The sequence below is a fragment of the Arachis ipaensis genome, chromosome B4 (assembly GCF_059453495.1).
Source record: "Arachis ipaensis isolate K30076 ecotype BB chromosome B4, ASM5945349v1, whole genome shotgun sequence".
Lineage (NCBI taxonomy): Eukaryota > Viridiplantae > Streptophyta > Magnoliopsida > Fabales > Fabaceae > Arachis > Arachis ipaensis.
This window is the reverse complement of record NC_142439.1, coordinates 690,579-707,160: the sequence shown is the minus strand read 5'-3', so window position 1 is coordinate 707,160 and position 16,582 is coordinate 690,579. Positions and strand designations below refer to the sequence as shown.

The 16,582-nt window shown below is 34.1% G+C and overlaps 2 protein-coding genes across 3 annotated transcripts; one reads left to right on the top strand and one right to left on the bottom strand.

Annotated features, from left to right (window-relative positions):
* Positions 1-1,034: 1,034 nt before the first annotated feature.
* Positions 1,035-8,215, bottom strand: LOC107635833 (Protein kinase superfamily protein). Of its 2 annotated transcripts, none has more exons than XM_088485897.1 (20): positions 7,607-8,215; positions 7,115-7,494; positions 6,806-6,850; positions 6,626-6,707; positions 6,463-6,531; positions 6,206-6,376; positions 6,061-6,126; positions 5,507-5,575; positions 5,294-5,416; positions 5,093-5,163; positions 4,655-4,876; positions 3,971-4,077; positions 3,736-3,830; positions 3,472-3,513; positions 2,655-2,801; positions 2,514-2,562; positions 2,363-2,412; positions 1,523-1,584; positions 1,373-1,424; positions 1,035-1,288 (listed from the first exon to the last, which is right to left on the bottom strand). In XM_088485897.1, the coding sequence occupies exons 1-20, from the start codon at positions 7,796-7,798 to the stop codon at positions 1,283-1,285; spliced, it is 2,100 nt and encodes a 699-aa protein (XP_088342023.1). In that variant the 5' UTR covers positions 7,799-8,215; the 3' UTR covers positions 1,035-1,282. The 2 variants fall into 2 exon arrangements, with proteins under 2 accessions (XP_088342023.1, XP_088342022.1); XM_088485896.1 differs by having other exon boundaries at positions 3,971-4,083; positions 7,607-8,101.
* Positions 8,216-11,887: 3,672 nt separating this feature from the next.
* Positions 11,888-16,430, top strand: LOC107638373 (ubiquitin receptor RAD23b). Its single transcript, XM_016341610.3, has 12 exons — positions 11,888-12,186; positions 12,732-12,893; positions 13,275-13,313; positions 13,416-13,489; positions 13,576-13,626; positions 14,148-14,325; positions 14,417-14,551; positions 14,632-14,694; positions 15,191-15,238; positions 15,321-15,430; positions 15,679-15,757; positions 16,005-16,430. The coding sequence occupies exons 1-12, from the start codon at positions 12,121-12,123 to the stop codon at positions 16,119-16,121; spliced, it is 1,122 nt and encodes a 373-aa protein (XP_016197096.2). The 5' UTR covers positions 11,888-12,120; the 3' UTR covers positions 16,122-16,430.
* Positions 16,431-16,582: the final 152 nt, after the last annotated feature.

Sequence of the window (16,582 nt, the reverse complement as noted above, 5' to 3'; positions counted from 1 at the left end):
TGCGTAGCTGAATTATTAATTTATAATTAAATAGGAAAATCCGGGAAAGTAAAAAACGGATGAGCAAGTGCATGAAGCAATCTTGGAATTTGAAAATGAAGTTGCCTAACTTGCCTTTATTTTAGGGTGTCCGCTGTTTCTTTGCTTTCCAGTTTACAATTGTTTCCGCGTTAAATTTGACCATCATTGGATCCTTTTTTAGTTCAATATAGATGGCGTATGTGTGTGACATTGTCCCAATACAATTAATAAAAAAAAGGCATGCTTTGATATATGATACGATTTAATTAAAAGTTAATTCTCTGCTTTTTTTTTTACGAGATTAAAACTTTATTTCTTATATATCTAGCATGTATAAAGAATGATTTAGTGTATATTTGATGGTGCTATACTGCTATTCACATGAACTTGTCAGTTGTCACCATGAGTCCATGATATAAAGAAACCAATACAAATAAATCATCACGATCGTCCAAGCTCACTGGTACCAAGCACATGATCTCATCTATTACGATGTGAGATCTATATATTGGAAAGAGAGTATTCAGTGGTATTAGTTGTAACTAGATAATAGTACATATAATATGTGATGTGATGTGTATGTAATATTTGTTTTTTTATTCAAAAAAAAAAAAAAAGACCCCGTCATTAAAGTAGAATTTGATTGTGTCATATTTCTGTTTGGAAAAGTCTAGGGGGCCAGCAATTTTATCAAATTCTGGCCAGCATGTAACCATCAAAGAAGAGTGAGCCATTGGATGAAATCTCACACCATTAAAAACCTCATTGATGGCTATTTGATGGCTATAAATCCTAAATGTTGCTGGCCCCCTAGCATTCCTCTTTGTGTTTTGCTATAGCGTAGATTAGTACACATTGAAGACTGAGAAGTTTTAAAGCATATTCTGAAGAGTGGAGTTGGATGTTGCATTAACCTATGTTTTCCTTTGAGATATTAGTTGGGGGTTCCGACATTTCCGTGTGGATCATAATTTACAAGCAGGAAATAACGCTAAAATCATTTACAGAAACAATTATAAACAACGATCTGCACTAAAAAGAGAACTACGATAAAAGGTTATATCACCTACATAATTAAAAAGACCTAGAAGTTAATAGATCAGTCGATATATCGTCTACACAGTTCGTATTCGTCATAATTCCAGTGCCTTCTGGCACCTTTGTTTTAAGTGTCCAAGAATAGCTTATAAATCCAAGCATCCACTCAAACAACGGAATCACTACTGGATTCCAAATCCAAGTATGCATTTCGAGAAGGAATTCATACCTAAGACATACAAGAAAGTTAGAAAATGTCAAATACATAATCTAAAACATAGTTTAAATATGGTGAACAACATATGTTGCTAACCTGAGCGTTATCTGTCTTCAATTTTTGAAGCTCCTCTTGGGTGCATATCAGCCTACATGTCACAAAGCAAGGTTTAACACGCCGATAATTAACCATATAATGCATGCGATAATGCAACAACTATATTATATAAATAAATAAATATAATACCTCCACTGCAACTCGGTTATCTCATGGAGTAACTCTTTCTCCCTATCGTGAGCTGCTTCAAGCTGCATTAATGCATAAACAATGTTTTCCTTAAGCAATAAAAGAAAAAGGGAAAGCTTCTATACAGGCATTCATGTAAGAAATATTTTTTTTAAAAAAAAATAATCTTGGGGTAAATACAAAAGCAAGAAATACAAAGGTAAGACAGCAAGAAAACTCAGCAATTCAGATTATTTCCTATCTAACTACTGGGGTATATCTTGCCAGGAAGTGTTTATGAGTTAGTGTTTGGAGGGGAATAAAGAAAACAGGAGGACTTAAAGAATAAGATCGAATTCATTTTACTCTTTACACTCTGCCATTCTCTCTCTTCCTTTTCAAGACCCCAACTCACAAAAAGACCCTTTATAGGAGGAAGGAAAAAAAAAAAAAGAGGTTCCATGTATCTTACAAGCGTACAGGATTTGCAGCAAATGACCTCTAGATTACCATTGTCACATATAGGTAATTGACCTTAATATTGGCTCTACTTTATGTTTTAATTATTCTTTTTTCCGACCAGATGGGACTAGATTAGCACCCTAAGAACTTTGTCAAACATCTATATAGGAAATTTGCTGCAGTTATAATTTGTAATTAAGCTAACCTCCTAAGCTTTGTGAACTTTTTCATAGTTACAAAATTAAATTTGAAAACACCCCACTTTAGCATTATTTTTTATCCATTATTGAGGCCAATTTTCGTGCAATGCAGCAAATACACAAGTTCTCAGATGGACAAATCTGCAAATAGATTATTATTGAGTTGCAACAACAAAAAAAGTGAGCCGTATTTACATACCAAAGATTTCTCAGTAGCTGCTATTTGTGCTGGGATACACGTGGCATCAGCTGCATGGTTGACAAATAAGAATTTAAAAATGTGCAAAAGGAGGAGTAAAGAAAACAGCGGAAATGGGTTTAAAACAAAACATAAAGCTTTGATGGTTAACCTGTGGTGTCATTTGCACTGATTTGCTTCATTAAACTTAAAATGCTCTCCTGTTAAAAGATCATGAAAAAAAAGAAAAAAGAAAAAACCGGTTACACTTGGATATTAACTGAAGGAGACATCACCATAAGGCTGAACATACCCTTTGAAGAATATTTGTCTGCAGCACAGAGTGCAACAAAGGGAAAAGTGAACAGCCAGAAAGATTTGATGATATAGTAGCATCAGATGCTGACAGTAACGGTAATGGTGAAGGCAGAGGAGCAGGAGCACTATGCTGGCTAATAATCTACATAACCCACGGTTTAGAAAAAGATGATGCCAAATTAAGAATTATATTTGCATGTTAAGGGCATATGATATAGTAGCAGATTTATATGGTAGAACAACACTTAGTACTAATCTAATTAACAAAGTTAATACTACAAAATCTAAAGCCACATTTTTCTATAACAAAATGGTAGTAACACTTTTGGATAAATATAGTTGCAAATCAAACACCATTATTTCACAAACTAAATGCAAATCCAGACTCTGGTGTCTCCTCTATAAAGTGGAAGAGAAATAAAATGTCAATTTGGATGGAGGCCAATTATTTTGAAAATTGTAGTATACACTTGAACACTGTTTGATCTAAGAAAAACTATAGATGAAAGTATTATACAAGACTTAATTATTAATCGTAATTTATGTCAGCATGTCATTACGTTTTTTGATCTATCTATTCCACCCTACCTAGTGAAATTTGCTTAGTTTGCATACATTCAAATAAATTCAGAATCAATGTAAAAGAGGAAAAACATATTTGTTTGGAGAAAAGGACTAGCCCAGAACATAATATCCTTTGGGGATCTTCCCCACCTGAGGAATGAAAACGGGAGGGTTATGCACTTATTTACGAAACCTCAAAGCCACCAACCTATCTACCGGGAGAAAAAAATTATAAAAAACCCACCAACCTGCATACTGTGACTCTTTTGCAGTACAGGAGTAGGGGCCACCTGAATAAGAGGACTTCACTTAGTATTCAGTCTTTGTGAACATAAAATGATAGGAAAGTTTTCAAGTATACCGGTATATCGGTGTTTCAGTAATTTTTAACCGTTATATATATTATATATATTTTTTATAATTAAAATCAACGGTTAAAAATCACTGAAACACCGGTATACCAGTACACTTGAAAATTTTCCAAAATGATAAATAAGAGAGTTATTACTCACCTTTTCTGGGTCAACATTCTCAGATGTAACCTTAAAACGTCCTCTCTGCTGAACAACTGGTATCTTTGCTTTCTCATCAGTCTCTTCAGCATTAGCTGCAAGAACAATGACAACTATTATGAAATGCAGAAGTAACCATTGCATGCTTCAAGATATTGGCAACTCTATATCATTTGTTTTCTGTTTTAGCACAAAAATATTTGCTGCTCCCTTGAACATGTGTATAGACAAGTACCTGATGATTTTGAGATTTTAGAAGGAAGTTCAGTAAGCACGTCCTCTCCTGTCTGTGAATTTGCGTTGCCACTTGAGGTGCTCTGGGGCAGATTGGGTGGCTTCTCACTGTCACTCATATTGCTAAATAAGTAAATATAAATGCTGATTGGACATGGAATGAGATAATGAAGTGGTTGAATGAAGGAAATAAGGGCATTATAGCAGAGTACATCTAGATAGGATAAATAACCGTTTTTTTAAATCTATATATAAGTTCTGGTAATTGAAGAGGAGAAGAAATGGTATAGTAAAACACAGAAAGGTGCACTACCTATGTTATCCTTCTCCCTTCAGAATTTCAGGACATTTCATTTAAAAAAAATTGCATATTTATAAGACTCCTGAATAAAATATGAAGGATGAGTGAATATAATTATGATTTCTGTGCTTCCTCGGAGAAAGTTGGAATTAACTTGTTTCACAGTGAATATCCATCATAATATGCATATTATTTACAATCATCAAACACAAAAGTATTTCACCCAGATTTAAAAAGAAAAATGGTCAAGCGAACATTTTGTTTTTCCAAACAATTTAACTAAATGAACTGGAAAATAAATACAATACTATAACATGGAATATTCATAATGAAATCACCACAAAAAAAAAAATAATTAAACTCGCTGCATTGTTTAGCGTTCACCTTTCTGGTCGAATTTGTGGAAGAGTTACTTCAGGTAAAATGCTTGATGAAGATCCTCTTCTATGAAAAGAATGGATAGCCATACCATTTTCCACATCAGATTTTTCTCCCACATTATGGTCCACACGATCATCAAGACAGGACGGAGAAGCTAGTGAAATGCTTTGTTCATGGCTTGAACTGGTAATGCTAGAGTCATCGTCAGATTTTTCAAACTTGATCCTAGAATGGAAAAACATGATAGTAAATTTAATTAACTTGATACTACCTTTATGGATTTTAGGGACAGCTATCCTTTATTTAAAATATTTCTCAAGCCATTTAGATAAAACTATTGGTCCACAATTTTATAAGATTTTAATCCCAACTTTAACAGTTTGAATATGTCAAGAAAAATGGTTTTACTTGTCTGACATCAGATAAATGACAGAAACGTACTTGGCATCATTTACTGTGTAATCAATTGCTGGAACAGAAGCTGATTGATTTTGTAGCTCATCAATATCTTCCTGTGAAGTATTACCCATTAGAACTACCAATTAAAAGAAATTTGTTAACAGGGAGAATGGAGAAAATAGCAGATATTACTAATAGACTGCAAATATCATCATGAGACAGAAAAAATATGTCTATAGTTACCAGATCAACACTTCGAGAGGGATTATGACTTGCACTCGGCTTATCTTGTACATCAAGGGAAGATAAAGAAGCTGAACTTGCTACATGATTGATATCTGATATAGCATCATCAAAATCATGGATCTAGAAGAAATGAGAAATCTAATCAGTAATTTCTTAACTTCAAGAGTCTTGTCTTCATTGGAAGAAGAAAAGATCGGGCATCATGTTTACCAATGAAGCCTGAGCCTTCATATCATCAAGATTGAAGTTCCAGCCACTAATTCCCCGTTTGTATTCGTTCTAAAGAAGATTAACACCCTTAATGTTATAAGCTTGTTACACTGTGAAACCACTATCTCAAACAACTAAAAAAACCATAAATCATTCTATGAGCAAATAAAATAAAAGAATATCTATCACATCATTCTTCAGTTAGGCAATACAGCATATTTTGACAAAATGAAATATACGAACAGCAAGATTTTCTTACTCAGCTTCTGTTTTCCTGATGTTGACCAACAATTGGGTATAATTCTAAAAGAATTCATAAGGAACATACTGAGGTGCTTGTCATCTATGTGCAGAGGAAAGTGGATACTAGTTTATTTTCATGGGAATGAGAACAGATATCTGTTTTATTGATGTAATAATATCAACAAGGAGCACAAGTTGGATTTATCAGTACATATTGTGAGAAAAGAATAAGATTTTGCAGAACAAGTGGCCTAAATTTCTGGCGCAAATGGTAACAGTTTCTGTAAACAGTTAGTAATTGTATTTCCTACCTGTGATAATTCCTCCATCTCGCCATCGGGCATTTTCTTTTGTGCAAGCATATCTTCATCTTTTCTCTGCAACAGAAAAGATCGCACTGTAAATATATTTCATAACAAAACAGGAGTGGGGAAATTAGTGGTAATAATATGGAACCTTTAGGGCCTCCATGCGGTCACCTAAAGCAGGCAGCCCCTCCAAAAGTGTTCGTGCAATATAATCATTGGAGCGAGCCTGCTTGAAGAAGGAATGCTTCAACAACTTGCTTGCAGAGGGTCGTTTTGAAGGATCTTTCACTAAGCAACTAGCAATCATCTGCTTAAATGACTGAAAAAGGAAAAATAATATTGTAAGAATAAAGGAACTAAAGAAACAATGAATTAATGTTGAAAGTGTATTCACCATGAGCTGACCTTAGAGAACTTTCGATCCCTCTCGTAGTCAAGGCCGGGGGGTGCATTTTGCAAAGTCATAAGCAGTACCTGGCCATGTAGAAGAGTTAAATCATTAAAATGAGGTGGAAGATGGTTGGTTGAAATAAATAATATTTTGTGTATCTAAAACTAATAAGCGCACCTTCATTGGGGGAAACTTTGAGAAAGGAGCATGACCGTGGGCAAGCTCCAGTGCAGTTATGCCAAATGACCAAATGTCAGCTCTGGAAGAAAGAAAGGAACACTTAGAAATGAATACTAACGCAATGATGACTAGAAAGAAAATGGACAACACAAAATTGTGGTAAAACGATAGACATACTTGAAATTATAACCATGTAACTGCTCCATTACTTCGGGTGCCATCCTACAAACGTAAAAAGAAAAAAAAGAAGCCAAAGGTCAACTGAATCTCGGACCCTTAATGACGTTATTGAACACACAATTGTCTATTGAATGATCATGAAATACGATCATAAGTGATATCTGTCCCATCCTGTTAGCATGCAGTGTGTAGTTTCAGAAGACATTTTCACAAGCACATATATAAAAAGTGTTTTGTGCTTAGTTGGATATTCAATTATTCATTCATAGTATGGAATAAGGTAGAGAGAGATAATAATTGTTATACCAACAAGGTGTTCCAACAAAAGTATTCCTGGTGCGCTGCCTATCACCGGAATCAAAGAGACAGGCGGAGACACCGAAGTCGCCGAGCTTGATGGCGCCGCGGGAATCGATGAGAATGTTGCCGGACTTGACGTCCCTGTGGATGTGTCCGTGGTGGTGAAGGTACTCTAAACCCTTGAGGACCTCGCGAAGGATGGTAGCAATCACAACCTCCTCGAATCCGTCGGGGTGCGCGGCCTTGAGGATATGGAGGCACGATCCGCCCGCCATGTACGGCATCACAACCCACAGGCTGTGCTCGTTCACGAAGGAGCAGTGCGATTTCAGCACGTTAGGGTGGTCCACCAGCACCATCGTCTGTGCTTCGCGTGAAACATTGTTCTGCCGCGCGCAATAATCACACATCATATAATACATACATATATCGTATATAGCTTAGGCGATGACGATCAAATTGAAACGGATCGAAATTAATTAAAGGTAAAGGGCGAACCAGATCGCAGTTGTCGCGTTCGAAGTCGAGGATCTTGATGGCGACGATCTCGTTTAAGGGGATGCAAAGCGCGCGGTGGACGGCGGCACTGACGCCGTGTCCAATCTCCTCGTAGAGATCGTAATGCTCGGCGCCGATAGGGTACTTCTTCTTCTCCGCCTCTTTTTCCTTGTCCTTGTCCTTGTCCTTCATTCTATTCTCCGGTTGAAGAATCCTATGCTTTCGAATTTGAATTTAAAATTGAGTATGATGAAAATGAACAAGAGTGAAGATGAGAATACTAGTCAGTTAGACGGAGAGATAGAGAGAGGTCGCGTTAGGTTGCGCAGCTTTCTCGTGAAACTAATGGGGAATGGGCTGGGTTGGGGCTTTCGTTTCATTTTCGAATTGTTCGGACCCTATCTATATTCATTCATTGGTATGGCCGCAGAGAGAGAGAGAGAGAGAGAGTGTGTGTATGTGGATTATGGAAAGAAAGAAGATCCCAGCTCAGCTAAAACTCTTCTCTCCCGCCACCTCTTGTTTCTATTTTCTGTTTCGCAACTAACTCTCACGTGATTCCCACGTGCTCGCTCCTCTTGCTTCTCTTTCACCCCTTTCGCCCTTTTCTTTCGCTCCCTTGTTTTCTCACTCTTTAAACAAAAAAAACCATGCAAACAAATTAAAATCTTATAATAAAATGTTGAGGAATGCTAGGGGCTTTATAGCCATCAAATAGTCATCAATGAAGCTTTTAATGATATGAGATTAATGTGAAATTTTATCCAATGGCTCACTCTTCTTTAATGGTTACATACTGGCCATAATTTGATAAAATTGGTGGCCCCCTAGACTTTTCCTAAAATGTTTAATTATTTGCTCTGGTTTAAAAAGGAATCAATCAATCAATATATTCTAAATTTAACACCTGCTATAATTTAATCTAGAGTTTTAATTTATTGTAACTTAAGAATTAATTTAAAAAAAGATCATGCTAAAAATAATATCTTACTTCGAAAATTACATGATTATTCCAACGATAATTAATGAATATTAAATTAAATAATTTTAGCAAGTTTGAATTAATTTTTTATTATTTTTCAAATATTACTATTTAAAAAATTGGTAATTAGATACAGTGAGATGTATAAATAGAGAAAGTGGACATAATTGAGATTTTAACCATGTGTCGATTGTTTGGTATAAGAATTAACGAGACAGAATAATATAATTAAAATTTATGGACAATAAATGAACAAAATCAAACTAAATAATTTGGATAATAATATAAAAATATAACTAAAATAAAATTATACTCATATAAACAAAATTTATTAATTTTTTTTCTTTTTAGTTCACTTACTAATGGAGTAAAAAACTAAGATATATGAGTATGAGTGTATGACGAAGCCAAACCCCATATTTATATTTTCAAGGGGGCAATGGGAAAGTTGGCAAGCTTCACTTTGAACTTGTGTTGATCAATTTAACTAGTTAAGGTTTCTTCAAACATTTTAGCACATGATAATATCACTTAGCCACAATATGTTTATCAACATCATTGTTAGGTTCTACGCGTACAGTTTGCACAACATCAACTTTTTATCAAGTTCAAGTTGTAACTAATTTCTACATGATTCTATCTTGTTCCAAATTAATCCATTTTTGTTCTTGTACCTTCTTGTTGTAAGTTGAAAAGCTTGACCAAAAGATAATTTTAATTGTTCTTTTTCACATCTATAAACTCAAAAACATAAAAAAATATACTATGTATTTTTAAAAAACTGAATGGAATTGTTCTTTTATAATTAAAATTAGTTTGCAACAAATGGGTAAGCAACATGAGCCAACTCCCTAAGCTCTTGGCAAAGATGAATGGCTGCCTGGGGAATCTGATTCTACCATGACATTCATAAAGCCTTATTAAAGAAACAGTTGGGAGGCCATAGAAAATGGCAAAATGCCCCCAAAGTTCCGCAAGCAAACTAAAGGCTATGTAGAAGTCGCAAAAATGGCAAAAAAAAAAAAAAAAAAAAGTGAAAACTAAAGTAAAGTCGACTTCACGTGAAGTTGATACCGAGAGCCATTAGATGATTTGACTGATTTGACTGAATTTTTATCTAACGGCTCTCAGGTATCAATTTCACCTGAAGTCGACTACACCTGAATTTCCACCCAAAAATAAATACATTTGCAATCTCACAATCACCAAGGAACACCAATTTATAGGATTAAAAAATCTAACACTTTTTTCCAGTGAGATTGATATTCAAAAGCCTTCCAGACAGTAATATATACTACGTAGCTAGCAGCTTGTCTCCATTCAGTAGCACTGTGGAAATTTGTAAATATATTGAAAATATTAGCTAATGAATTTTTCACTCAAAACTAAAGAGACTAGTCTTGAAGGAGAGCGTTGTTCTTCCTTTAACAACTTTCATTGTCATCATTTGGAGGATGTGGTTGACTAAAATCAGAAAGCAATTTCGTCGATGCTTTTTGGTTTGGTCTTCCTCGACATCAAAAACTAATTTATTGTGAATTTAAACTTTATTTAAGAATCTGTCATTAGTTAATGAATTGTTACATATACAAAAATTCGAATCTCAATACTTATTTAAATTTTAAAGAGACAAATGAGTCGACCACTCGACCAATACAAATTGATTATAATTTTGTCTATATTAATGTTAATGCGATTATGTCCATCTTTTTTTATTATTTTTCTCAAGCATCCTAATTCCTCATGCAATAATAGTAAATTTTGAATGTTTGCATGTGTTTTTGCTTAACTTTTTGTATTAAACAAATAATAACATAAAAGTTAATTACATAAAATGAATAATGTAACAGTTATATATAATTGATATACAATTAATTTTTGATGAAATCCAATTTTAAGATTTGAACTCATCATTACCGTCATTTAATTGTATAAATGAAATCATTAAGCAATAAGAATATAATACATAATGAAATAAAAATGCAATTGACATGGTTGTTATATGTCATTATTATATAGAACATATATTGAGATTTGAATATAACTAATAAATCAGTAAATATTAGTTACACAAAATATAAATGCAAAAGTATGTTGAATAAAATATATAATTTTACTTGTATAAATAGAGAACTTTGAAAAAGTAAGCAAAATTGATAAGTGAGTTTGTGCTCGGATTGATTGAAACCGAGTTTGTTCTCGGATTGATTGAAAGCCAAGTTTGTTTTTGGATTGGTTCATTGATCGATTATGAGATGTGAAATATTATGATACGTAAAAATGAAGCAATTTGAATGTATAAGTATATACTTTATAAAAAGTTACGATAGATTAAAATTTGATAAGAGGTATTAAATAAAATCTTAAATAAGATTGTTGAGATTGGTCCAAAAATTTGAATGTAAATCAAATTTTATGAACCTAAGGAAGTTATCATGTGTTGTATATTATAATAATTCTATGAATATAGAATGTATATAGAATATATCTAGAATCTCCCGTGTATATAGAAATTAGTGTCTTTTATAGGCATAGAGTTGATGAATAGAATTGATGGTATGACCGTTGATTATTAAGTTAGAATAATGGTCATTAAGTCGGTAATAAACGTGTTCATTATAGAATGAATGATAATTAAGGTAGAGTTATAACTTATAATGCACAATAAAAATCGAGTTATAAGGTGAAGTATAATTGTCCAATTCAATTGTTTATAGAGCTAGCTTTGTTGTTGAAAAATATGGCATATGTCCGTAATGATGATAGAAAATTCACATGACAAAAGGGTGATTCCCTGATCTCTGCTTTGCTATCAATGTTAAGAATAATTTTAATGCAATAATATTATAATTATGAGAAAGTATAGGGAGCTAATGACCTAAGCGTATAATGTGTACAATGAAGGTTTGGAAAGTATTAGAGATATTATTATTAGTGTTACATTGTCTTGTCAAGTTACGCTTTTGGGATGAGTGGTTTCAGGACATGGTATAAGAATTCCAGATCCGGAAGGTTAAGGGTTAGAACCTTGGTGAATTTAAAATTAGCTTTTTATAACATGAGATGTTTATTATCCCTGGTATCCGGATGGTTATTCTGGTATAGGTGATGTTCATTTGATTCATACGGTAATATGATAACTATAACTATGTAAATTAAATTTGTAAAACACAGTTACTTTTATTCATACGGTAATATGATAACACATGCATAATACTGTACAAATTAATTTTAAAAAAAAAAAAAAAGTACTTTACAAATTAACACATACTTATCTCCGTTTTTAATTCACGTGCATTGAGATGCCACCTTGCGAATTTAAACTGAAAAAGGAAAACAGTTTAAAAAAAAAGTAAGAAAATAGAAAAAGAGCGTGTTACATGTGCCGTTGACACGTTCATTCCGTGCAACAGCAGCAGCAACAGCAACGGACGAAGGTGTTTTCTCTCTCTAGGGTTTCACTCACTCTCTCACCACCGTACTTGAGCCGGATCGTTGCCGGTCGCCGGCGTCATTCCCATAAGTCGCCGCCATGAAACTCACTGTTAAGACTTTGAAAGGCAGCCATTTCGAAATTAGGGTTCAGCCATCCGACACTGTCAGCTCTCTCTTTATCTCTATGCTTTTTTGGTTACAATATTCGCTATCAATATTTCCCTTTTCATTTCCCAATCTTCCATTGTCAGTTACGAAAATGTGTGTTTGATTTGTTGATTGAATTATTTTGTTTTCAGATTTTCTAAGTCTACTCCTTTATTTTGTTTTATTTAATTTTTAATTCAAATCACTGTCGTTGTCGAAATAGTTTTTATTCAAAATTCAGGTAAATTTACTTCATTTTTGTTTCTGTTTGCATTGCATGCCTTCATTTTAATGTTTTCGCCAACACTATTGTTGTTGTTGTTGTTGAGGATTTTGTTTCAGATTTGATGTGATACTCAGGTGCTGACGTTATTTATTTATTATTGAATGGCTTTGAGATGTTTTATTCCCATCTTTTCATGACACCGAGGATATGCCTGTTGATTCTAATATCATTAGAAATTGGATTTCTTATCAGGCTTTATGTGGTGTTTGGTAGATTATAAGAGGGTTAATTTTTGAATTTTAGTAGCTATAATTTCCTTGCTATTTTTGCCTTAGATTATGGCTGTCAAGAAGAATATAGAAGATGTGCAAGGCAAAGATAATTACCCATGTGGACAACAGTTGCTTATTCACAATGGCAAGGTTTTGAAAGATGAAACAACATTAGCAGAGAACAAGGTCTCTGAGGATGGTTTTCTTGTTGTTATGCTTAGCAAGGTAGTTTATTCCTTCATGAAAACTTTTTCAAATTATAACACCCTTCCTTCCTCACAAGTTATCTGAGACTGTGATTTCAGCTCTCATATTTTTATTCTTTTAAATATCGAGATCTATTTTTATGCTTCGGTTCTTTTTACCTTTTTTTTTTATAAAGAAAAGGATAGGAAGCTTTTACTGAAGTTCTATCGCGGTCCAAAAAATTATCTAGATGCTATGCCAAGTATTAGATCTTGTCATATTCCATAATGCCGTCTGTTTCAATTTGATGAAGTCAGCTAGAAATATTTCTTTCAATTTTATTGTTATACCTTCATGTTTTGTTTATTTAGGCATCTGTTACCTCCATTAACCTTCATGTGGCATTTTACTTCTCTACAGAGTAAAACATTGGGTTCAGCAGGGACTTCATCTGCCCAGGTATATTACTTTCTCAATCTTATTGCTTTTCGGAGGTTTTTTCCCTTTCTTTTCTGCCCTTGCCTCTTTGTATTAGCTAGTGGTTGTGCATGCGTGTGACAGCCTGCCAGCAATCCACCTGCAGCTGTATCAACCTCAAATTCCACGCCTGCTCCTGAACCTCCTGCACAAACTCAGTGAGTCTTTAAAAAAATAAATTGATAATTTGTCCGTTTTAATAACGTCAGTCTCTCTTCCTATAGTATTTTATTTGGTATTGTAGGGCTGCAAATAACAGTACATCTGGCCCAGCTGTCACAACTACAAATACAAAGTATGGTTTCTCCTTTCTAGAATTTTTCAAAGATACTATTAGTTAATTCCAATGTACCACAAAATAGTTGTTGACTGAGCATTGATGACAAGAACTATCCTTTTTCAATCTTTAGTAATTTAGTAACATATTACATTCAAGTAAAAATGTCTTTGTTCTAATTTGAATTTTAATGTTCACTGTGTTGGTTGTCTTTACCTTGTGAGTTTCATGATAATTATAATTCTTACGAATTTGGTTATGAAGTTGATGTTATAATACTGAAAGCAGCACAGGTTTTAATTCAAATACTTTTATTAAATGTCTTTCTGAGGAAGATCTATAGTGTTATTTTCAATTCATCTAACGAGACATTTACGTTGGCTGATCATAGTTTTGTTGTTCGGTTTATTGTGGCTGCATATAGTAAGCATAATGCTGCATTTTTGGATGCTGAACATTGTGGAATTCGGACATTTGTCATTTTCCACTTTCTTGTTTATAAAGCCTACTCACAAGCTTTCCTATGTCATTTTTTGCAGCGTGTCTGCAGATACTTATGGTCAGGCTGCTTCAAATTTAGTTGGTGGTAGTAATCTTGAGCAGACTATTCAACAAATTATGGACATGGGAGGTGGCAACTGGGACAGAGATACAGTTACTCGTGCTCTTCGGGCAGCTTACAATAATCCAGAGCGTGCTATAGACTATTTGTACTCTGTATGTCCACATTGTTGGATATCTTGACTGCTAAAATTTATGTTCACATTGTTGGATTTAGCAACCTTTCTTTCCTTGCTTCTCTGGGCAGGGTATCCCCGAAGCAGCAGAAGTTGCTGTACCAGTTCCTCAATTTCCAGGTAGTCAGACAACTGAAACAGCTGGGGTCACTGCTGGAGCAGTTCCTGGACTACCTAACTCATCTCCCTTAAATATGTTTCCACAGGTAAAAGTTATTTTGCAGTAACAGATCATCAAAAGTAATTTTCTGTTACTCCATACCTTACTTCAATCTGAAATTTTCAGGAGACAATTTCTGGTGCTGGTCCTGGACTAGGATCTCTTGACTTCCTCAGAAACAATCCCCAGGTGAGCTTGCTGTTCCATCAATTTTTTGTTCTTGATGTTAGAAGGCATAGTTGTTCCACATACCCAAGTTGCACTAACTTAAAGTACAATATTTAATTTGATGTATTGATGTAACTTGACTTGTGTGCTGTGCCATGTCTACACATTGAACCTTTTGGTCATTGCATGCATTTACTCAAATAATTAATGTTTTGAATTTCGTTTTAATTATACTCTTTTATCTTACTGTATTTGTGAAGCTTTCTTTTAGCAGTTGCAATTATTTTGTTATTTGCACATCATTATAGCTACTCAGGATGCAGCATGATTTCAAATATGTCTTGATTGACAAGCATTGCCCAGACAATGCTCTTCAAAACTTTTGTTGTTCATATATAGTTTCAAGTTTTTCCATGTTGCTGAGTGGACTTAGCAAATAAGTTGCTTGTTAATCTGCATCTAGCTTCAAGCTTTATTTTGATCACTCTCAAGCAACTTTCTTATTTATTTTTTTCAGTTTCAAGCATTGCGTTCAATGGTGCAATCAAATCCACAAATTTTACAGGTATTTACTTTCTCCGTTGCCTTCCTCACTTCTGTTAATTCGTTGATTGGTGTCTAAAAGATCAATCAACTTTCTATTGCAGCCTGTACTTCAAGAACTTGGAAAGCAGAATCCCAATCTTTTAAGACTCATTCAAGAACATCATGCTGAGTTTCTACAGTTGATAAACGAACCTGTTGAGGGCTCTGAAGGGTGAGCATATCAACTTGTTGCATTATTTTACATCTTACAACTATCATTACTTCATATCATCATCATCGTTGTTCTTGATATATTATTTCAATTGTTGGTTATTTTTGCCCACGTATCTAACAAGAAAGTAAGGTTCTATTTGTCAACTTGATATCTGATAGTGTAGAATGTTATCCAAGAGTTTATTCCCTTTCCTTGATTACACACAATATTTGAATTTAGAATTTAACCGTCTTTCTCTCCATCAGTGATATATTTGACCAGCCTGAGCAGGACATGCCTCATGCCATCAATGTGACTCCAGCTGAGCAGGAGGCAATTGCAAGGGTATGTCTTTCTCCTTACTGTATTATGATATAAGAAATGATGTATACTCGTTAAACATCTTCCTAATTTCTAAGCAAAGAATATACCGAGTGTTTTTTATGTTTCCAAGGTATTTAATCCATTTGAAAATTATCCATATTTTGAAACTGAGGATGCAGAAACAGGTCTAAAAAGATTTTTGTATCGCTTGTGTTCACACTTAGTATGTATTGATTAATGATTGGTTTCTTTAACCTATGGTTTGCAGCTTGAGGCATTGGGATTTGATAGAGCCTCGGTCATAGAGGCGTTTTTGGCATGTGACCGGGATGAACAATTGGCAGCGAATTACTTATTGGAGAATGCTGGAGATTTTGAGGATTAAATTACTAACTTACGTTGACTCCTAGTTTTGTTCGGGCTCGCTCTTTTAATTATTTTTTTGGGTCTCCCTTTCTAGAAAAAACTTAATGTGCTTTTCTGGGGAAATTTACTTGGGTAGGGTTTGGATTTTGAACTGGAATTGGATTTGGGATGACAAAACATCGCTAAGAAAATTAGACTATTACTATTCATTTTATATTTGTGTATGACAGCACCTGAGGAATTAGCAAAGGTCCGTCTAATTGTAAGTTTATTTTATTGGTATTGGTAGTTTGGTACTATCAATTTTTTAAGCAACACTAGTTTTACATGCATGGGGATCAACTCTGCTCAAGGTGTTTCCAGTTTTCTTCTATTTTTAATTTCTCTAGTTTCACTATCCATTGCCATTACCTATTAATTTTTGGTATAGTATCCCTAATAACAATAACAAGATGTTCAGGTGGTTGGAGTTGAATTTAG